We start from the raw sequence: 23,735 nt of genomic DNA on the forward strand, positions 1-23,735 counted from the left end.
TGGGAAGATTTGCTAAATATTTGAAAAAATAGTAAGCTTTTTACTCTATAATATTACCAAAATAATATATTCTAAGTGAATATATTCACTTAGTGGAAAATATATGCAAGTTAAGGCTGGGTGACTTTTGTCTGTCATAAATTGGCAGATTAAGGTCAGTGCTTCTGAGGATTTATGAGACAGGCAATACTGCTGATAGGAATGTAATTGGATTATTTTCTAAAAAACATTTTAGAAGAATAGACCAAAAGCCTATAAAAATACATACCTCTTTTGACCTGGTGTTTTGGGGTCCCCACCTGGGAGGTAGGTGCTATTACACCAGTTTTATACAGTAGGGAGTGGAATCTCAGAAGTGAACCAGCTTGCCTGGGCTCAAACAGCTACTAAGGAGCGGGTGCTGGAACCCTCTAGTTTCACTCAAGGGTCTTCACAAATGGGCTCTGATTCTTCAGAAACAACCTAGATATCAGTAGAAATGGGATATTATGTAGCCTTTTAGCATAATGTTTTAAATCATGCTTGCAATGATTCATTGAGTGTTGACTAGGTACCAGGTACTATGCTAAGGCCTTCTATACATTTTTATCTAGTATTGAAAAGTATTTAATCATAGGAAAATGTTTATGAAATAATGTTAATTTTTAAAAAACAGATTATAAAGCAGAATATGTAGTATAATTACAGTTTTACTTAAAAATATAGGAACTGTGGATATAAAAAAACTGAAAGAAAATATACTGAAATGCTGTGATGAATTTTTGGTATAAGTGATTTTTATGATTTTTAACTTTCTTATATTTATAATTTTTCTGAGTATGTGATACAATTAATATTATAATCAGAAAGTAATGGATAATATAACAGAGATGGTTTTTAAATGCATTTTTTCTTACTTTGCAGACTCTTATTGAACAAATAGAACTGCGGTCTGAAAAAATACCTGAGTGAGTACCTAGAAGTTAATCTGATTTCCACATGAGCCTTTGTCTTGTAGTACTGTTTTTCCAGATCTTGTTTTATCTCTGATATTTTATGAGCAATTGCCTTCCAGCTTGTTCTTGTAACATACAACTTATTTTGGGGAGCAAGGTCACAGACTTAGCCAGTTTACACGACAGCAGTTTTTTCCCATACTAGGATTTCCTTCTTGTTTGGGCAGATGTGGGGTCCCTTTTCTTGGAAAAGAAAGCTTTCTTTAAAAGATAAAGCTTATGGCGTCACAGTTCATTGTGGTGTGCTTTTGTTTTATGTCTGTATTTCTAGTATTAAATAGTTAATGTGGGCAAATGAGAGGTGACCGTTATAGCTTTAAAAGAGGTTTGGCAACCTACACTGGGATTTAAGATGAAATTTAGTTTACATATCTGAAATGAAAAGTTTAATCTCGTTTGCTTTCTGTCAGATACCAACAACTGCTAAATGATATCCACCAGTGTTACCTTGATCAGCGGGAGCTCCTTTTGGGCCCTAGTATTGCTTGCACTGTTGCAGAGTTAACCAGCCAAAATAATAGAGATCACTGTGCCTTGGTAAGTTTCTACTTGTTGTGGTTTAATGTTAAATCTTCCTCTTGAGTTATGTTGATATCCTAGAAACTACACTTGGTTAAATAAGTTTTGGTGCCCATAGTTAACTGAAAAAGCATGTTTTTCGTTATGACAAATCTAGTTTGGTAATTAGCCTTATTCACCTTTGCAAAATATTCTCATTTTTTACTTATTTTTTGAGATAAGAAGATTCACAAATAAGTATTGTTCTTGAAAAATGAGATTTCAAAGTTTGTAGATTTATATTAACAATTTAGCTTTTGCTGCAGAAGTGCTTTTTTGTTTAGTGTAATTTTATTCATACTATAAATTTTTTTACTATAAAAAATGCATAAGGGCTCTTTTTTGAAATGCTTTTGAACTAGAAAAGTAATTTGTGTTTATTATGAGAAGTTTAGAAACTAAAGCATTAAGAAAATAAGTCACCTATAATCTCATTATGCAGTCATCTATCGAAAACCAACCATTTTCTGTTCTTCAGTAAGTTGTTTTAAGAGTATGTATGTGTTATCTCTGCACATAAAGTATAGGCTTTATTTCATAAACATCAGAAATGTTGTGTGTCTTTAACTGTAGGTGGTGTGTGTTTGTTTACTGCAGGTTCGTAGTGGCTGTGCCTTCATGGTTCATGTCTGCCAGGATGAACACCAACTTTACAATGAATTTTTCACAAAACCAACATCAAAATTAGAGTAGGTGTACATGGAATCTAACTCTTGTTCATAAAATTTAACTTGCTAATGACCATAATGAATCGGTATATTATAGGAGTATTCTATCATTAACTGGAGAACGTTTTAACTTGTGTGTGTCTGTGAACAGAATATTGTTGGGTGGGACAGATATTTTCTTAAAAGTTACTTTCTTAAATGTACAACTTACATGCGTTTGTATTGTTTGTAATGTAATTATTTAGATATTATGGTGTGATAGGAAGAAATCTGTACAGAATTCTGTAGCCTCGGGATCTAGATCCCTTTATCTCCACTAAGTACAATAATTCCTTCTAGTTAAAAAATTCTATGAGTCTAACTAATGAAAGTTTTAAAAATACAGATACTATTTAATAACCTTTATTTTTCTCAAAATGTCTTTCAGATCCACTGTTAGTCACTTTTGGTTTCTTCATGTTCACTCTTTTGACTCTTATAAACATTCCAAGCTTATGACTCTCGTAATGAGGAAGAGAAAAGTATTTTATGGTTTTAGTTGAAGTGATCACTTTTGATGAAATTCTGTGTATAGAAGAGTACCATTGACAGTATGAAGCATATAGACAACTTAAGTTTTTCTTTTTAAATGTTTAAAATTTCTCAAAATACTTGGCATATGACCAAAGTACTTTGAATTTTGTTTATCTAAATCTATAAGTATTCAATAATTTTAAACTTGTCTTTCCTGGGGGAAAAAGTTACCATTTGCTTGATAGTGAGGTAGCATATAAAAGGTAATTAAGTCTTCTGAAATACTTTTTATTGTTTTTGAAAGGACATATAGAAAATTATTGCTGAAATAGATAAAAGTTGTAATAGGTTGACTTTTGTTTGGGGGCAGCTACTTTGAATTGACTGCTGTGGATTGCTTGATTCTGAGCTTTTAAAGCAAAAACTGTTTATAGAATTACTTTCAGCTTTTCCCTTATCATTCGATAATGTCCTCAGATACTATTTTCCAGTAGATACTTACTGTTCTTACCGACTGGAAGAAATCAATGAGGATTTCTAAACTATTAGAAAATCCTGAAAAAACTACTACTAATAGACATTTTTATTCTTTCATTTTAGTGAGCTTTTGGAGAAACTGTGTGTGTCATTGTATGATGTCTTCAGGCCATTGATCATTCATGTTATTCACTTAGAGACTCTGTCGGAACTTTGTGGGATTCTTAAAAATGAGGTGCTTGAAGATCATGTGCAGAACAATGGTAAATGAATAGAAATGATAATTTTAAGTTATATCACTGGCTCAATGAATTTGAAAAAAAAATAAGTGCTTCTTCCCTCACCCCACTAAATACATAAATTTAATATTTTTGAAGCTTGGCTTGATGCCTTACCCCTTCATGAATGAAGTTGCACCTTATTCTGTCACTAAAGACACAATCAGATAGGGAAAGAATCTTAAAATCTGGGTAAAATTAGTAATAAAATAATTATCATCACTTTTCTTTCTGGCATCTGGAATCCAGATAGAACACATCATTACTTTTGGGTTAGGCATTTCTAGCACACTGTTACCAGAATACAAAATACATAAATAAATAATTGAATATATTGTATACTTTTGATTAAAAAACAGGAATTTTTGTGTATATTCATAATAATAGTTGATCTGTTTTGAAATTACAAATAAAGAAAAGCGGTTCTCTGGAATAGCTCTACTTTGTCCATCTGATACATTCTTCAGTATTTGATTTGATTGTCATAGAGAACATGATTTTCCTAATAGTACCTAGGTACCTTTAAAAAATACCCTTTAGGCCAGGCATGGTGGCTCATGTCTGTAATCCCAGCACTTTGGGAAGCCGAGGTGGGTGGATCACCTGAGGTCAGGAGTTCGAGAACAGCCTGGCCAACATGGTGGAACCCCGTCTCTACTAAAAATACAAAAATTAGCCAGACCTGGTGGCAGGCGTCTGTAATCTCAACTACTCGGGAGGCTTAGGCAGGAGAATTGCTGGAACCTGGGAGGGGGAGGTTGCAGTGAGCCGAGATTGTGCCATTACACTCCAGCCCAGGCAACAACAGCAAGACTCTGTCTTTTAAAAAAAAAAAAAAAAAACCTTCAAGTAATTATTCTACTCACAGAATTTATTGTCCTCACTTTGGCTTTCATTGAGACACTGAATTTGTTACTCTTCCAAAGTTACTCAATTGCATTTAACGCATTCATTTTCTCACATTTTACTGCTTCTAAATTTTTTATTGCTTCTGATTTTAAAATACATATGGTTTTTTTGTTTTGTTTTGGTTTTTGAGTTGGGGGTCTAACTCTTGTCATCCAGGCTGGAGTGCAGTGGCACGATCTCGGCTCACTACAACCTCTGCCTCCCGGGGTCAAGTGATCTCCCACCTCAGTCTCTTGAGGAACTGAGACTACAGGTGCATGCCACCATGCCCAGCTATTTTTATATATCTTTTGTAGAGAGGGGGTTTTGCCATGTTGCCCAGGCTGGTCTTGAGCTCCTGGACTCAAGCAGTCTGCCCTCTTTGGCCTCCCAAAGTGCTGGGATTACAGGTGTGGGCCACTGCACCTGGCCGAAATTAATGTGTTTTTTTTTTCTTTTTTTTCTTTTCTTTTTTTTTTTTGAGACGGAGTCTCGCTCTGTGCAGTGGCATGATCTCGGCTCACTGCAGCCTCCGCCTGCCGGGTTCAAGTGATTCTCCTGCCTCAGCCTCCCGAGTAGCTGGGACTACAGGTACGCACCACCATGCCCAACTAATTTTTGTATTTTTAGTAGAGATGGGGTTTCACCATGTTGGCCAGGATGGTCTCGATCTCTTGACCTCCTGATCCTTCTGCCTCGGCCTCCCAAAGTGCTGGGATTACAGGCATGAGCCACCGCACCTGGCCTCTTTTTTTTTTTTTTGAAATAGAGATAGGGTCTCACTGTGTTGCCTAGGCTGGGCTCGAACTCCTGGACTCAAGTGATCATCCTACCTGCGCCTCCCAAAGTGCTGGGATTACAAGCATGAGCCACCATGCCTCGCCTAATGTGATTATGTGTTATCTTTAACCCCCTATCTTTTGGAAGGCTGTTACAGGATTACTAGTGTGTCTTAACATTGATGGCATCTTTGTATTTATTTATTTATTTATTATTTTTGAGACAGGGTCTTACTCTATTGCCCAGGCTGGAGTGCAGTGGCATGATCACAGCTCACTGCAGCCTCAACTTCCCGGGCTCAGGTGATTCCCAGCTCAGCCTCCCAAGTAGGTGAGACTACAGATGTGCACCACCACGCCTGGCTAATTTTTTGTATTTTTATGGAGATGGAGTTTTGCCATGTTGCTCAGGCTGGCTGATCTTGAACTGCTGGGCTCAAGTGATCTGCCTGCCTCAGCCTCCCAAAATGCTGGAATTATAGGCGTGAGCCACTGCGCCTTGCTGATGGCATCTTAGAAATAAAGAAATACTATGTAAATTCATACTTTATTTTACTTTTTACTTTTGTCTGTGAAAATGTTAACAAGTCATTTAATATCTGTGGTACTCAATTTATTTGTAAAATGGGGATGATGATAGCCCAGTTAATAAGCTACCTTAGCAATTTCTTAGGCTTGGTCTGAAGCTATATGAAATAACTTTTAAAGAGCAAAGCACTCTTAAAATTCAAATTTTATTATTCGTATTAATAATATAATTAAACAGAGTACTGCCCAGTTTTAAAGTTGAGGAAATTGGAAGATGTTTATTAAACTTTTTCAAGCTCATTGAGTCATGCTGAAATAGAATACAATCATAGCCTCTGAAGCAAAAGTGGTTCATACTGTTTCTGAACAATTTAGTAACATCTTTGCTTGTTTAAAAGAAAGTGTTTTTCTAAATCTAAAAGAATGGATGATTGCACTTTTTTATCAGCTGAGCAACTGGGGGCATTTGCAGCTGGAGTCAAGCAGATGTTAGAAGATGTACAGGAGCGGCTCGTCTACCGAACCCACATCTATATTCAGACGGACATCACGGGCTATAAACCAGCTCCTGGAGATCTGGCATATCCCGATAAGTTAGTCATGATGGAGGTAGGGTCTCCTTACTTGATCTGCCATCTGCCCCCACACAGCTTTTAGATGTTTTATTTATTATTTTTTAAAAAATTTATATATTAAAATAGAGACAGGGTCTCCCCTTGTTGCCCAGGCTGATCTCGAACTCCTGAGCTCAAGTGATCCACCTGCCTCGGCCTCCCAAGTGCTGGGATTACAGGCGTGAGCCACTGTGCCTAGCCTAGATGTTTTTTACTAGTTAAAATGGGATTTTTCTTTTTAATTCTTCCTCAAAATGTAAAATCAAGATAAGTTTGCCATAAAAATTAAAGGAGATAAAATTTAAAAGAATTAAAAATAGTTTGTTAGGTTGTCTTTCCTTCAAGTTATTTTTTATTTTTTATTTTTTTGAGATGGAGTCTCGCTCTGTCGCCCAGGCTGGAGTACAGTGGCGCAATCTTGGCTCACTGCAAGCTCTACCTCATGGGTTCGCGCCATTCTCCTGCCTCAGCCTCCTGAGTAGCTGGGACTACAGGCGCCCGCCACCACACCTGGCTAATTTTTTATATTTTTAGTGGAGACGGGGTTTCACTGTGTTAGCCAGGATGGTCTCAATCTCCTGACCTTGTGATCCGCCTGCCTCGGCCTCCCAAGGTGCTGGGATTACCTGCGTGAGCCACTGCACCCGGCCCCTTCAAGTTATGTTTTATAAACATTCTATTCCATTCCCTTCCCATTGGCAGGAAATACACATTCTCAATTTTAAAATTGAATTAGTGATCCCTGTGATTTCTCTTTTTTTTGAATAAGTGGCATAGAAGAAGGTTGATAATGTAGGAGCCACCAGGTTGACGGCGATGATGTAACCGTGTGTCATGCTCCCTCATAAAAACCCTGGAGGCCATCTCCTCAAAATTATACCTTACAAGTATCCAGTTTATGGTTTGAAGACTTGGGTTTATCTTCCTGATCTTTCAGTTCCATATATGTCTTCGTTTTCTTTGAGTTCTGGACAGACTTTAAATAATGCCTAAGATATTAGTATTGAAACAGAATTAGAACTTCTTAAATGGAAATTTTCAAATATAAGCAAAAGTAGAAACTGTAATATGATGAACTCTTAGGTACCATTACCTCAGCTTCAACATGGCTAGACTTTTTGTACTCCCTTTCACCCCCATTAATTATTTTAAAGCAAATTCCAAACATGATTTCAATGAGTAAATACTTTAGGCCGGGAATGGTGGCTCATGCCTGTAATCACAGCACTTTGAGAGGCCTAGGTGGGAGGATCACTTAATCTCAGGATTTCGAGACCAGCCTGGGCAACATGGCAAGAAACCCCATCTCTACTAAAAATACAAAAATTAACCAGGTGTGATGGTGTGCTCCTGTGATCCCAGCTACTCAGGAGGTTGAGATGGGAAGATTACTTGAGCCCAGGAGGTGGAGGTTTCAGGGAGCCGAGATCACGCCACTGCACTCCAGCCTGGGCGACAGAGCCAGACCTTGTCTCAACAACAACAACAACAACAACAAAAAAGTGTGACCACTGAAGGCTAAGCAGGACAGAATATAAATTTACACTCCTGAAGGTTAATAGATTCTGGGTTACTCCTTCTAAGTAGCAGAAACCAATGAGTAAAGATATCGAGTCAAGAGGTTAAATAAGCAAAACAACAATAACAAAATTAAAAAAAAACTTTTCAGTAGGTAACTCTAAAAAGTTAAGGGCATTTTTATTTTTAACACAACCATAATATAATTATCACACCTAAAAACAGTGTAGTTCCTTAATATCATCAAGTATCTAGAACTTATTTTTCAGATTCACCAGTTGTTAATATTTCATCACATTTACTTTAACTCTTTGTGTGTGTGTGTTGCTGAGCCATTTGAAAGTTGCAGACATCATGACTCCTCATTCCTAAGTACTTCAGTTCTTATTCTCGTAAGAATAATGACAATTGTTCATATAACCACAGTATCATTTTTGTATTTAAGGAAATTAACATTAATTCAATAATATTATTTATATATAGTCCATACTGAAATTTCCCCATTTGTCCTTCAGATGTCTTTTTTTTTTTTGAGACATAGTTTCACTCTTTTCACCCAGGCTGGAGTGCAGTGGCGCCATCTTGGCTCACTGCAACTTCTGCCTCCCGGGTTCAAGCGATTTCAAGAAATTGTATATGATGTGAAGTAGGGGTCCAGTTTCATTCTTCTGCATGTGGCTATCCAATTGTTCCAGCATCATTTATTGAAAAGGCTATTATTTGTCTATTGGATGGTCTTGGCACCCTTGTTGAAAATCAGTTGACCATAGATTAATGGTTTTTTGTTTTGTTTTTGGACTCTCAAGTTTATTCCATTCATCTTTTATGTCTTATCCTTGTGCTAGCACCAGACTGTCTGGATTACAGTTGTTTTGTAATAAATTTTGTACTTGGGAAGCAGTTTTGCTATTTCGTTCTTTTTTTTTTTTTTCAAATTGTTTTGGCTATTTTGGGCTCCTTGCAATGCCATATGATTCTAGTAATTTGAATCTTCTTTATTTTTTTCTTGGTCAATCTAGAGTCCTTTGTTTTCTTGCCCAAGATGATCCAGGCATTCACCTTTTCCTTGCTCCAGGAATGTTTCACATTCCTTGCTCCAGACCTACGGTCAGGTCTTTCTCCAGGAACCCTTGGTTCCTTAAGGGGAAGGAGGGTGGTATTTAGAAAACAAGATCTGAGTATTAGGTGTGCTCATTTCTAGTGGTGGATTACTTCTAGCCCTCTTTAAAGAGCTAGAAAATATACATTTTAAAATATCATGAGTTCATACTGAAATCTCCAGTTCAGATCCAGTTCCACAGGGTTCTTCCTTTTCCCATATCTCGTATTCGTGTTTCCAGTCTCACAGAAGAAACCCTGGTTCCTAGCACCTCTAATGTATTTACTCATTTGCTTCAAGTTACAACATACGCAAAATAATTTCAGAATTACAACACTAATGCCATGACTAATAGCAAACTTAATTCAAGATTTTTATACTACTTTTGTTCTTAGAATATATCCTACTAAGATATATAATGAGATTGCTGTCAGACATTTGATTCTAAATATAGATCTGCAGATTTTTGCCCATATAAGTTTGCCATTTGCATGGCATTGGGGAAATGTAAGAGTGAGATAGACCTGGGTACAAATCCCAGCCCAGTTAGTAGCTCTTTCTTATCTTTTATTAGTATGTTTAATTATTTATAAAACAGGCGTAATACTGACCCTGGAGGATTGTTGTAAGAGTAAAGATAATGACCCAGAAAGCACTTAATGCTGGTAGTCATATGAGAGACAGTGGCTGTTGTCATTTATTTAACCCTTGAAATATTTAAAAACAGAACATTTGACTTTTTAAAAATAGTCTTGGCCAGGCTTGGTGGCTCCACCTGTAATACTAGCACTGTGGGAGGCCAAGGTGGGCGAATCGCTTGAGCCCAGTAGTTCAAGACTAGCCTGCGCAACACAGTGAAACCCCGTCTCTACAAAAAATACAAAAATGAGGCAGGCATGGTGGCGGCTGTAGTCCTAGCTACTCAGGAGGCAGAGGTGAGAGGATCACCTGAGCCCGGGAGATGGAGGCTGGGGTGAGCTGTCATTGTGCCACTGTACTCCAGCCTGGGTCACAAAGTGAGACACTGCCTTAAAAAAAAAAGAAAAAAAAAAAAATATATATATATATTAGAGGCCTGATTATTTTATTTGAAAAATTCCAGAGGCAGTTTTGATGCTAGTGAATTTAAAAAATGTCCCTTGAAATAATTTTGCTAAGTCATCATGTTTCTAACATGTTTTAAAAAAATATAATCTTGAGAAATCTGTAAGCTATTAAATTTTAAAAAAATGTAATCTAATTTTTGCCAGGTCTAAACACTAATCTTGCTTAATTAGTTTATCTAAGGAGTGCTATAGACCTAAATATCTGTGGAAAATAGATTAAAGATAATTTCTTCCTAAGTGTATCCTGTATTCATCAGCATATCTTTTGTCACAAAGTGCCAATCTGTGTTGTTAAAGTTGTCAGATGTGGCTCAGATACTATCCTGTTTCTATTTAGACTGCTTTTCTTGGATGTCAAATGTCCTAATTTCTTTTATTTTTATTTTTAAAATAGACTTTATATTGTAAGACAGTTTGAGATTTACAGAAAAATTGAGAAGGTGGTACAGTTTTTATATACCCTGCACCCAGTTGCTCCTATTACTAAGATCTTCTATTGGTGTGATACATTTGCCACAATTAATGAACCAGTAGTGAGTCACTGGTATTTATTTACTAAGGTCCATAGTTTATTCAGATTTTCTTAGTGTTTTTCATGTCTTTTTCTATTTCAGGATCCCATTTACAACACCACATTGCACTTAGTTTTTATGTCTTTTTAGGCTCCTTTTGTCTGTGACAGTTTTTCAGATTTTTCTTGTTTTTGATGACTTAGCAGTGTTGAGAACTGGTTTATAGTGTTGTCATGAGTATTTCAAGCTTTTTATACGATGCCCCTTTGTTGGAATTCGTCTGATGTTATCCTTATGATTAGATTAGTGTTTTGGGTTTTTGGGAGGAAAACCACAGTGGTGTAAAATGCCATTGTTATTACATCATATTAAGGGTATAGCCTTTCAACATAAATGTTCACTGTTGATATTGAACTTGACCATCTGGCTGAAGTAGTGTTGTCAGGTTTCACCACCGTGCAGTTACTCCTCTTCCTCACTTTCCACACTGTACTCTTTGGAAGGAAGTCCCATGTGTAACCCATGCTCAAGGAGTGGGTTGTGCTCTACCTTTTTCGAGGGCAAAGTATCTGTATAAATACATGGAACTTATCTGTAAGGGAGATTTGTCTCTTTTTCCAATTTGTTGATTCAATCACTTACTGATTCAGTGTGGACTTAACGGATATTTATTCATACTTTGGGTTATAGTTCACTGGTACTTTATTTTGCTGCTCCAGCTTTCACCACTGGGAGCTCTTTCAGTTGGCTCCTATGTCCTTTTGACATACTCATTTATGTAGATTTTTTATTTTGAGAACTTCGTTATTTCCTGGCACTATAAGAACTTCAGGTGCATCAGTATATTTCCTGTCTCTGTCCTAGAATCGACCATTTCTTCAAGGAGTGCTGGTTCCTTTATTGAAGGATTGTATTAGAAACAGATCTGGGCATTAGGTGTGCTCGTTGCTACAGGGGTATTGTAGCTTTTAAGCTCTCTCAGGTGACAGCATAGAAATACTTGTGTGTACTAGATCATTCCTGTTGCTCCACATCCTCACCAGCATTTTGACTTAACCTAATTTATTTCAATGCCTAGGTGGATAAATGTGTAATAATAGGTATGTTCGTTTTAAAGTTAACAGGCTGGAAATATGCCCTTACCTGTTTTGAGGATGTTCTCCTAAACTCACATCTCTTCCTCTGACTTCTATTTAAACTTATTGCATTTTGGCTAGTTATATTAATTATTTATATGTTGTTACTTTTTAAATAATATACAGAATCAACCTTGCAGGGATCAGATCCCCTTGTAGGGCAGGCAGTGGGGGCTGTTTCTTTGCTGTGGTCCATAGCAGGAATTATCTTTATGTATCTTGGTATTGCGGATAACAACAGGGAGCAGATGGGTGGTCCATTTGCAGGAGCTGCCTTGACTTTGAGGGCCACAAAGCAGGTATGGTGAAGACTAGGTCTGTTTCCCAGCCTGATCTAGCGAATGGTGCTCCCTCCTTTTCCTCCCCTCCTGGCCTTCATTAGGAATATCAGTTTTTGTATTATAGATAAGAATGCCTGTTTTAATTGCTGTGTCTGATAGGATGTTAGGTGATAAAGTTTTCTATATGCTCCCCTCCCAGTGTAGTTTAGTGGTATATTTGGTATGTTTATTCAGTCATTACATGGCCTGTATCCTGGATGCTCCCTTGTGTAGTAGACCTTTTGGCTTAAGGGTAACCACTTGCGGTAAATGTGCTTACTTTGTTTTTCTTTTGGTGAGGGACTGGGGTATAAGAGTGGTCTGGCTGTGACATCTGCATGCTGGTTAGGGATTAGCTGTACTTTCCAATTTCTGCATGCAGAATGAGTGGACTGGCCTGTGTGGTAGGGAGTCTGTTTCCTAATCAATTCTCTGGCCATTAATTTTTTTTTTTTTAATTTCAATAGTTTTTTGAGTACAGGTGGTTTTTGGTTACATGGATAAGTTGTTTAGTGGTGATTTCTGAGACTTTAGTGCACCTGTCACCCAAACAGTGTACACTTTACCCAATATGGAGTCTTTTATGCCTTACCCGCCTCCCAGTCTTTGCCCCGGAATTCCCAAAGTCCATTGTCTCATTTTTATGATTGGCCATTCTTTTTGACAGTAACTAAATGACTGTTAGGTCTTCATTTCTGTGTATTTCCATCTTTATAATTAATGTAAATTAGTGGGATTTTCATTACTAATTTAGTAGTTGGTGTCCTCCTTTGTATACTGCATGATATTCTTTAGGCAGTGAGTCTATGCTAATTTTTAAAAAATATCTGTTTCAAAAATAGCATATTGTAGCTATTATCACATAAAGAAAAAGCCTGTTATTTGGATTGGCCAGTTACTTGAACAAAAACATTTCTGATATTCAGAATGTATCCAGTCTTAAATCTGAATAGTTTCCAAATGTCAAGTTGAAAAAATATATATGTACTTTGTATAAAGAACATGTTCATGTTGCCAAACACTGCTGAAAACGATAACATTCCTTCTGATTTCTTTATACAGCAAATTGCACAGAGTTTGAAAGATGAACAGAAGAAGGTACCTTCAGAAGCTTCGTTTTCAGATGTTCACTTAGAAGAAGGAGAGTCTAACAGTCTGACAAAATCTGGTATGTTATGATGTCTTAACTGCCAGCATTTATTCATTTGGGTTAACAAACCTTTACTGAGGACTTGTCCTGTCCCAGGCATGAAAAACAACTTGTGCCTTTGAGTAGCCCACACTTTATGGGGGGAGATTGCCAAGCCACAGACAGAATTCAGTGGTGAGTGAGATGCTAATGGTTTGCACAGGGTGCCCTTGGACCATGGATGAGGGGCATGGAAATTGCGAAGGGAGATGAGCTCTGTGTGTGGGAAGGTGGGCTCAGTGTGGGGTGTGGTGTCTGAGAGCTATAATGTGTTTATACAGAGTGTGAGAGAGCCAGGTGAAGTAAGTTTGTTTAAGATAGATAGAATAGAATGTAGGAAGGCATGCAGGAATGGAAAACCATGGCTATTTTGCATAATTCAAGTGGTTTGGTATGTTTGGGCCCAGGTTGTATGTGGGGAAGGAGCAGGTAAAATAGGCCAGATAGGGATAGATGTCATGTGATAGTCTCATGGCCTTTGGACTTCTAGCTGGCATAGCGTATCATGGTGACTGGACCATCAGATTTGCATTTTGTAAACAGACTGAGTGTCTGGGACTGGAGTAAAATATTATTGACACAGTTGTATGGGATGGCTTGGACTAGGGTACATGTTATACAAGGAGCAAAATTGTCCCAAGAATCACCCTGGATACTCATTAGGGACCTAGATAGCAAGCTAGATGGGAAGTAAGCCATCCCTTCCCCACCCAGCTATAAGAGTGGCCCTAAAGCCTAGCTCCCCATAGGACGACTGGGAAGGTGGGTACTGTAACACCATGGGCTTTAAAGAGCCCCAGCTACCTCAAGATCCCCAGGTGAAGGGCATCATCAGGTGTTCTGAGTCTACTCTATAAACAGTTGCTACACTAAATCCAGACTGTCAAGCAGCTGGATATTGCCCATCTGACAAAGCCATTTTATCATGCTCGCCCTGTAGGAGGGAGGACCCACAGAGGGCTGAAATTTCCTCCTCTGCAATAGAACCCATACCATGTCCTAGTATACCTCTTGGTCCTAGTATACCTCTTTATGAGTACTGGAGAGACGAGAGTACATTTCTGTCTTGCCAACCCCGGACTTGTGCGTTTTCTCTTTCCCCACTAAAGCCTACTTTTTAACCTATTGCTGGCATTACAATGAGGCAGTAATGGGTTATTGGCAGAACTGTAGAGACTGATCAGGAAGTTGTTATGTTTTTCCATCTGAAAGATAAAGGTGGTTTGAACCAGGATGGTGTTGGGGGGATGGAGAGAAATACAGAGATGAGGGATATGGTTAGAAGTTTGAATCAGTAGAATTTGATGGCACCTCAGATGTGAGGGTTGAATAAGGTCCATGTGGAACAACTGAGAAGGTCTGTATTATATGGTTCTAGAAGCTGTACTGTCCAATATGGTAGCCACTGCCATTGAGCATGTGAAATGTGGCTAGTCTGAATGTGCTGTAATTGTGGCTAGTCTGAATGTGCCATAATTGTGTAAGATTCACACCAGATTTCCAAGACTTAGTATGATATAAGGAATGGAAAACAGGCTGGGTGCAGTGGGTCACGCCTATAATCCTAGCACTTTGGGAGGCTGAGGCGGGCGGATCACCTGAGGTCAGGAGTTCAAGACCAGGCTGGCCAACATGGTGAAACCCCGTCTCTACTAAAAATACAGAAGTTAGCCAGGCGTGGCTGCATGCGCCTGTAATCCTAGCTATTCGGGCAGATGAGGCAGGAGAATCTCTTGAACCTGGGAGGTGGAGGTTGCCATGAGCCGAGATTGTGCCACTGTACTCCAGCCTGGGCGAAGAGTGAGACTCCATCTCAGAAAAATAAAAAAAAAAAGGAAAATATCTCAGTAATTTTTATATCGATTACATGTTAAAATGATATTTTGAACATATTGGATTGAATAAAATATACTAAAATTAATCCTGCTTCCTTTTTTTTTTAATTTTTTTGAGAGACAGAGTCTCACTCTGTTGCCCAGGCTGGAGTGCAGTGGTGCAGTCTTGGCTCACTGCAGCCTCCGCCTCCCGGGTTCAAGCAGTTCTCCTCCCTCAGCCTCCCGAGTAGCTGGGACTACAGGTGCGCACCAGCACGCCCAGCTAATTTTTGTATTTTTTAGTAGATATGGGGTTTCGCTATGTGTTGGCCAGGCTGGTCTCGAACTCCTGACCTCAAGTGATCTGCCTGCCTTGGCCTCCTAAAGTGCTGGGATTACAGGTGTGAGCCACTGTGCCTGGCCAATCCTGCTTTCTTTTTACTTTTTTTTTTTTCTTTCGAAGAGATGAGGTCTCACTGTGTTGCCCAGGCTGGTTTTGAACTTCTGTGCTCAAGCAATCCTCCTGTTTTGGCCTCCCAAAGTGCTGGGATTACAGGCATGGGCCACCATGCCCAGCCATTTTTTTTTTTTTTAATAGACATGGAGTCTTGCTGTGTTGCCCAGGATGAGTCTTGAACTCCTGGGCTCAAGCAGTCCTCCCACCTTGGCCTCCCAAAGTGCTAGAATTACAGATGTGAGCCACTGTGCCTGGCCTCTTTTTACTCTTTTTTTGGAGACAGGGTTTGGTTCTGTCGGGTAGGCTGGAGTGCAGTGGCATGATACTGGCTTACAGCAACCTCTGCCTCTTGGGCTTAAAGCTAACCTCCCACCTCAGCCTCCCAAGTAGCTGGGAGTGTAGGCTCATGCCATCACGCCTGGCTAGCTTTTTTACTTCTTAAAATGTGACGTTTTACTGTGTCACATTTATGATTTACATTATTTCTATTGGACAGCACTGCCCTAGAGCTGTAGAGAGAAAGACTGATGTAGAAATAAAGGATGAGGTGTAGTTGGTGCTTTGGGCTTGTGTAAGATCATCCTAGGACAGATTGTAGAGTGACTGTAGCAGACGTCTTGGGAGAGAAACTGAGCCAGTGCTGACGTTAAGGAGCAAATGGAGATAGAGGAGTAAACTAAGCCCACCAAGAAAGAACAGCCAGCGAGGTCAGAAGTGGGCAAGTGAGAGAGTGTGATTGATGTCAGAGGAGGAGGGGTTGGCAGTGTAGTTTGCGTAAACAGGTGAGAAGATTGAAATCTCAAGAACATTGTAGTTGTAAAGTGGCATGCTAAGTTTTAAAACTTTAGAGGTGGAATAGTTGAGAGGAAGAAGGAAGTCTGTAGAAAGTAATAAGAATGCGATTCTGCAAGTATTAAGAAAATCTGCCCCTGGGGTAGGCGTGTGAGGATGGAAGAGAAAGTCTTCGGGGTTGAGAAGGTAAGGATGAACAGCTCGTCATCTGTGCAGTTATCAGTGTTATCACAATGGCGATAGAACTTGGGGTGGAAAGCAAGGCTCTGAGTCAGGTAGGAAGTGGAGCAAAACCAAAAAGAGTACGTCATAATCACTTTTCCTGGTTTCCTGGTTCCCTGGTTCCCACCTCTAAAGCTGGAAGTGAGAGAATGAGAAGCCTCTGAAAGGAGGGCTTTAAATGATGTGAAGTTCATGGCATAGAAGGAGGTGTCAGGGCAGATTGGTGGAGGGACCCATCTTGTGAAGAGACCAGTTATCAGTACCTCAAAAAGTACAGCTTTGTTCTGTATGTAGAGCAAGTAAGGGGGAGGTGAGGCCCGTGGAGGACGACGGAGGCAGACGTGCGGGAGGGCTGTGGGAGAAGCCCTGGTCCCGGGGCCTGCTCTGCTCCTCAGGAGAGGCAGCCAGAGGGCACTTGGCTTTTGATGGTTTGCCCCGGTGAACTCTAGTATTAGTTACATAGGAAAGGGAAAAAATGAACACAAGCCGACTTCTGGCTTTAAAGTACTTAAACACATTTGTTTGACTAAACTTTTATTTGGGAGAATTCTTTTGGCACTTTATTTTGAAGAAGGGATCCTGCACATACCATATTCCTAAGGAAAACTATAAATATTTCATCTCCTAAATATTCTTTGGTGTAATTTGTTTATTCTTTTTCTTTAAGAAACTTAATACAAATTAAATGTTAGTTTAAAGTGAGCTCTTATGGAAGAAATTTAAAAATTATACAAGTTAAAGAGTGGTGAGAGAGAGAGAGAAAAAAATTATACAAGTAGTACTTGTTTTTGGAAAAAAAGCTTACAGAATTGTAAAGTGAAAGTACTGGCCAGGCACAGTGGCTCACACCTGTAATTTCCAGCACTTTGGGAGGCTGAGGCGGGCAGATCACCCACGGTCAGGAGTTTGAGACCAGCCTGACTAACATGGCAAAACCCCGTCTCCACTAAAAATACAAAAATTAGCTGGGTGTGGTGGCACATGCCTGTAATTCCAGCTACTCGGGAGGCTGAGGCACAAGAATTGCTTGACCCCAAGAGGCGGAGGTTGCAGTGAGCTGAGATCGTGCCACTGTACTCCAGCCTGGGCAACAGAGCCAGACTCTGTCTCAGAAAAAAAGAAAAAAAAAAGGCTGGGTGTGGTGGCTCATGCCTGTAATCCCAGCACTTTGGGAGGCTGAGGTGGGTGGATCACTAGGTCAGGAGATCAAGACCATCCTGACCAACATGGTGAAACCCTGTCTCTACTAAAAATACAAAAAATGAGCCAGGTGTGGTGGCATGAGCCTGTGGTCCGAGCTACTCAGGAGGCTGAGGCAGAAGAATCACTTGAACCCAGGAGACGGAGGTTGCAGTGGGCCGAGATCGTGCCGCTGCACTCCAGCCTAGGTGACAGAGCCTAGGTCCATCTCAAAAAAAAAAAAAAAAAAAGGAAAGAAAGCACTTAAGCTTCAACATTTCCCTCATCCTGTTCCCCTCAAATCTGTGCTATACAACCTCCAGGCCTTCTTGTAAGCATGTGCTGCTATAACCATTTATAAAAAGGAATTAATGTGTGCTCTGTAACTTATTACCAGTGTATCATAGATCTACTTCTATTTTCTTATTATTGAAAACATTCCAAATATACAGAAAAGTTGAAAGAAAGATGAATGATGAACACCCATACCCACAACTTTGATTCAAGACTTAACATTTTATTTTTTATATATATTTATATATATATACACACACACACACATATATATATACACACATATATACACATATATGTGTATGCATTGGGGTGTGTGTGTAAATGTATATTTTTTGAACTATTTTAAATTATTGACATCATTGACACTTCACCGTTGAGTATTTCAGCATCTCCAAAAAATAATGACATCTTTTACTTAACAATAAACCATTATTGCACTAAAAATTTAATGAGTTTGCTAATGGCCTCTAATGCCTAGTCCATCTTTCAATATCACCTGTTGTCTCAAAGTATTATACCAGCTCCACTTTTCGTGCTTCATTTGAAATTTGGTCCCTCGACCCAGAAGTGATTGTACTTCCCTTACAGAGGTGTCTTTGCTCAACCATACTCCCCACCTGCTCTTCCTCACAGTCGCCAGAGTCTGCCTTTTCTGACCTTCCCAGTGGTGGGGGAAGCCCGCTCTGGTCACCTGGGAATTGGATGTACTAACTAGGCCTGTATGTGATTTGACTCAGAGTGTGGAAGACAGGCTGACAGGTGAACCTAATTTGATTAATCCCCTTGTTTAGAAGTGCTTTGTTTTCTTGTTACTCCCCCACCTCCACAGGCTCCCACCTGCTTCCTTCCTCATGACTACATAGAGATCTGCTTCCTTTTTTTTTTTTTTCAGACGTAGTCTCACTCTGTTGCCCAGGCTGGAGTGCAGTGGCGAGATCTTGGCTCACTGTAACCTCCGGCTCCCAGGTTCAAGCGATTCTCCTGCCTCAGCCTCCCCAGTAGCTGGGACTACAGGCACACACCACCACGCCTAATTTTTGTATTTTTAGTAGAGACGAGGTTTCACCACATTGGTCAGGATGGTCTCGAACTCCTGACCTCATGATCCGCCTGCCTCGGCATCCCAAAGTGCTGGGATTACAGGCGTGAGCCACTGTGCCCGGCCGATCTGCCTCCTTTTTAATGGCTGCATTCTATAATGTGATTATGCTTTTCCTATGTTCCATAAAGATTATTGATCACAATTTGGGAAAAGCAACTTGGGTTGAGCATATATATATGAAACTGGAATGTATGTATGTCCATATTCATGTGTATTCTCACTTACTGTGTTAAATCTCGCCTGTCACTGATTTAGATTTCTTAGGGTATTCTTGATGAAAACTGAGGTGGGAAAAAATTGGTGCCCTCTAGCTATTGACAGCTAATGAGAATAAGCAGTTTATAGTTGCCATGTAAATTATTGTAAGACAAATATCCACATGTGTGAAATGTGTCTTCTTTTCCACTTGGGTTTTAGGTTCAACAGAATCCCTCAATCCTAGACCACAGACCACAATTTCTCCAGCAGATCTTCATGGAATGTGGTATCCTACAGTTCGAAGAACTCTTGTCTGTCTCTCCAAATTATACAGATGCATAGATGTACGTGTATCTTTACTGTGAATTGCTTGCTCTTTCACTTGAAATATTTTTTAATTTACATTTTAAGATCTTGATAAAGTATTTTGTTGGATATTCTTAAAATCATGATTTTTAGATATAGAAGTAACTTGAGGTCAAGCTAATTTAGGAATTTCTAACCTGAACTTTCTATAGAAACTTATAATTCAGTAATGGGCTTTGGGGAGTCTATGGACACCTCAAAATTGTGGGCAAATTTTGCATGACTGTTTCATATGTGCATTCCTGAGGAGAAGACCCTGACTGCATTTAGAGCAATGATTAAATACAGCAGTCATGTAATGAATTGTGTAGATGCCACTATTTCTTAAGGATATGGTTCAAAAGGAGTATGCATTTACCCTTACACCACAGAGATATTTTATACCGGAGTCCTAGGACTGTACAGTTGTTTCATTGGGTAAGTAGAATGTATACTACTCTATATTTAATTTAAAATGCATAATTGCTGGGCTTTGTGCTTATAGATTTTGAAAGGCTACCAAAAGTGCCTTTTGCCCAGTTCTGGGACTCTTAAGGACAGGCCCAGATCACCTTTACAGACTTAGATGTCTCAGCCTTTTTGCCCAGCGCCTGAGATCTCTTCCAGAGAGAGGTTTGGACATTTGGCATCTCTTCCTCCCCAGGGTGTCCATTAGGTTTATTGAATAATGATATTAGGCTAAGATTCAGCAACTTCCTGCAGTGGAGTCAGGATCCCAAGGAAAATACGCAGGAGGCATATTCCACATAGAACCCATTGTCATCACAGACTCTAGTAAATAAAGCCTCTTAGGGTGCTTAACAGGGATTTTAGCTTAATAGTAGGTAGGCCTGAGGAGGTCACTATGCCAGTTTTGTCTTATGCCTTAGGCTTGCTTATTCTTTTTTCACATAGCTTATATTCAAATCTTAACACTTTTAGTCTTACCGATCAAAGGTGAGGAAAGACAATCCAGTGTAAAATACATTAAGGCTGAGCAAGGGAAGGCGAGGGTCTTGGTCTAAGCTGCTCATCTTAAGCTCTCTTAGGCAGGGTTAGTGACCCAGCAGGTGGCAGCTCTGATCTCTCCTTCCTATAGTAATAGCCTTGTGGGAAACCACAGAACGGGGAGAAGCAATGTAAAAAGAGAATAACATCAAGTTGGAGACCAGGGCCCAGGACAGTGGCCTAATAATGAATAGGCTCATATTTATGTAGAGTGGAGGCTGGGAGGGAAGCAAGGGGACTGACAGGAGTCCTGGTCCAACCACCATGCCACACCTCTGGGAAGATAGTAATGGCAGAATTAAATTAAGAATCATATTGCCCATACCATTTGGTAACCTGTTTTTTTTTTTTTTAAACTCCATTATGAATTTCACCGCTTCCTTCAGCATTCTTTGATTTCATAAACAGTATTCTATAATTTAGATTTAGTTCTATTTTATTTGTCAGTCCCGTGTCTTTGAACATTTATGTTATTTCCAGTTTATGGCTGTTCTACATAATACTGTAATGAAGAGCCATGTACATGATTTCCTAAAATACAATTATGATGTATTTTTAGAAGTGGATTTACTGAGGGTTTGTTTTAAAGTTGGTTTTAGAGATTTAAAAAACAGCCCCATATGAGATCGTGCTGGAGCGAAGGCTCCATGAGGTCAGAACCATGCCTGCCTATATTTCTAGCATCTAGCACAGTGCCTAGCATGCTAATCAATATTTATTGAATGGTCACATGAATGTTTCCAGAGATGACTGCATATTACATACCTATGTGTTGGTCTAGAAAGGTTGCATTGGAATAGGAAACCAGGAAGGATCATACAAGTAGTAAATTAATCCAACCATGAGGGCAAGCAGGCATTGTCATTTGCACTTACAGCCTAGGATTTTCCTTTTTTTTCGTTTTGTCAAGTGCCACAGGCTGATTATTCTCTTTTATTCCACCAGAGGGCAGTGTTCCAAGGATTATCACAGGAAGCATTGTCTGCCTGCATTCAGTCCTTACTGGGAGCGTCAGAGTCTATCAGCAAAAACAAGGTTTGATGAAGTGTTAGGTGAAATCCTGTTTCCTGGTAAAATATTGTGGAATATAGCATTTACTTATAGGCACAGAAGTTTAAAGCTGTTTTGGCAGTAGGATTTGTTTAACATGATTGAATTTTGAGGCTCTTTGAGAGAAACTGTTATTTCATTATAGTGCTAAATAAAGACTGTACTATATAAGAGAGTCCAACTTTGCTAAAGTACCAAAAGTGGTATTTAGGTTACACATTCTGTAGCGTAAAGGTTTCTTGTTGTAGTCCTAGCCACTGGAGAAATGGTACTATTTCCCTGGAATACCAAGAAAGCATTTTCAAGGAAACATCACAATTTATAATCATCTCTCTCTACGATAATGTTTTAAATAGTTGAATGTTCTTACATGGAGGAAATGAGTCAGTCAATTTTGAGGACAGGTAATTGTGGCTCTGGGTTGTGTGACTAGAAGGAGTCACCATGACTGTGTGGCTTACAATTTTGTTTGTTTGTTTTTGAGACAGGATCTTGCTTTGTCTCCCTGGCTGAAGTGCAGTGGTGTGATCATAGCTCACTACAGCCTCGATCTCCTGAGCTCAATCCATCCTCCTACCTCAGCCTCCCAAGAATCTGGGACTACAGGCATGTACCTTCATGCCCCGGCCAAGTTTTGTATTTTTTGTGGAGACAGGATTTTGTCATGTTGCTCAGGCTGGTCTCAAACTCCTCGGCTCAAGTGATCTGCCCACCTCAGCCTCCCAGAGTGCTGGAATTACAGGTATGAGCCACTGTGCCCGGCCTATTTTTTTTTTTTTTTTTTTTTTTTGAGAGAGGGTCTTACTCTGTCACCTAAGCTGGAGTGCAGTGGTATGATCTCTGTTCACTGCAGCCTCAACCTCCAGAGGTGAAGCAATCCTCCTGCTTCAGCTTCCTGAGCAACAGGACTACAGGCACCTGGCTAAATTTTTTATTTTTTGTAGAGACAGGATCTCACCATGTTGCACAGGCTGGTCTCAAATTCCTGGGCTCAAATGATCCTCTTGACTCAGCCTTCCAAAGTGCTGGGATTACAGGTGTTAGCCCCCGTACTTAGCGGTTTACAGTTTTTAATCCAGAAGGGGTCTGGGGCTGAAGGCTGCCGGCATGTGCTTCTCCCACAGACCCTGAGATTTTTTTTTTCCCCCAGGAAGTAGAGCATGTTCAAAAGTGTTGCTTTGCTTAACTCTCCTCTTAAAACACCTGTCACCTATAGGGAAGGAGCTGTGGGAGCTGTTTCTAGCCAAAATTTTCTTCCCACTTGGAGTATTCAAATCCTGTGAACTTTTTTTGATATATGGATTTATAAACGTGACTTTTAAGTTCAAGGCTTTTATGTATATATATAATATATACATATAAATTATATATATAAAAGTGATATATACATTTTATATATATGTAACTCTCCACAGAATGATTTGGGATCTCGTTGCTAGGAAAGCTCTATCTTTGTGACCGCTATATTTTTCTCGTTCATGAAATGGAGAGGTGAAATGAAATTTTCACTTGGGGACTAGAAATAAAGTTATAGACAGGCAGATTTAAGTTTTAACAAGTATTTCCAAGTCTGTGCTCGCATATTTTTGATAATAGGTGAAATTAGAAAACACATGTCTAATGTTAAGGAAATAGTTAAGTAAATTGTGGCATGTTTTATATAACAGTATTACGTAGTCATTAAAGTTTTAAAAATGAAACAATAAATTTAACTTAAACATGAGACAACAGATATTTAAGATGCAAATCAGATAATATGGTATGACTATGTAATAAAATGCACTGAAGAAAATATGTACCAGTGAAAGCTTTTAGGTGACTATGGATGATTTTTTGTCTCATTCCCTATGCATTTCTTTATTTTCTACAGTGATCCTATGTTTCTCAGATCTCAGGAGGGAAAAATATGACCTAATTTTAAAAAAAGTTCATAGGCTTATGTCCTCTTGTACCACTGTCCTCTCTCTCTTTTTTTTTTTTTTTTTGAGACAGAGTCTCATCCCGTCACCCAGGCTGGAGTGCAGTGGCGCTATCTCAGCTCACTGCAACCTCCACCTCCTGGGTTGAAGCCATTCTTGTGCCTTAGCCACCCA

At 39.3% G+C, this 23,735-nt stretch overlaps 1 protein-coding gene across 2 annotated transcripts in view; it reads left to right on the forward strand.

Annotated features, from left to right (window-relative positions):
- Positions 1–23,735, forward strand: part of COG3 (component of oligomeric golgi complex 3) — a 71,880-nt gene that overhangs the window by 22,437 nt on the left and 25,708 nt on the right. Inside the window, exons 9-17 of one of the 2 annotated variants that reach the window (XM_054528987.2) lie at positions 904–947; positions 1,406–1,532; positions 2,151–2,242; positions 3,335–3,474; positions 6,133–6,293; positions 13,052–13,157; positions 19,459–19,583; positions 21,538–21,627; positions 22,131–22,384. In XM_054528987.2, coding sequence (XP_054384962.1) covers positions 904–947; positions 1,406–1,532; positions 2,151–2,242; positions 3,335–3,474; positions 6,133–6,293; positions 13,052–13,157; positions 19,459–19,583; positions 21,538–21,627; positions 22,131–22,346 — 1,101 coding nt within the window. In that variant the 3' untranslated portion in view covers positions 22,347–22,384. The remainder of the gene's footprint in view (positions 1–903; positions 948–1,405; positions 1,533–2,150; positions 2,243–3,334; positions 3,475–6,132; positions 6,294–13,051; positions 13,158–19,458; positions 19,584–21,537; positions 21,628–22,130; positions 22,385–23,735) is intronic. The other variant, XM_024230949.3, reaches the window with a different exon arrangement.

The sequence above is a fragment of the Pongo abelii genome, chromosome 14, assembly GCF_028885655.2.
Source record: "Pongo abelii isolate AG06213 chromosome 14, NHGRI_mPonAbe1-v2.0_pri, whole genome shotgun sequence".
Lineage (NCBI taxonomy): Eukaryota > Metazoa > Chordata > Mammalia > Primates > Hominidae > Pongo > Pongo abelii.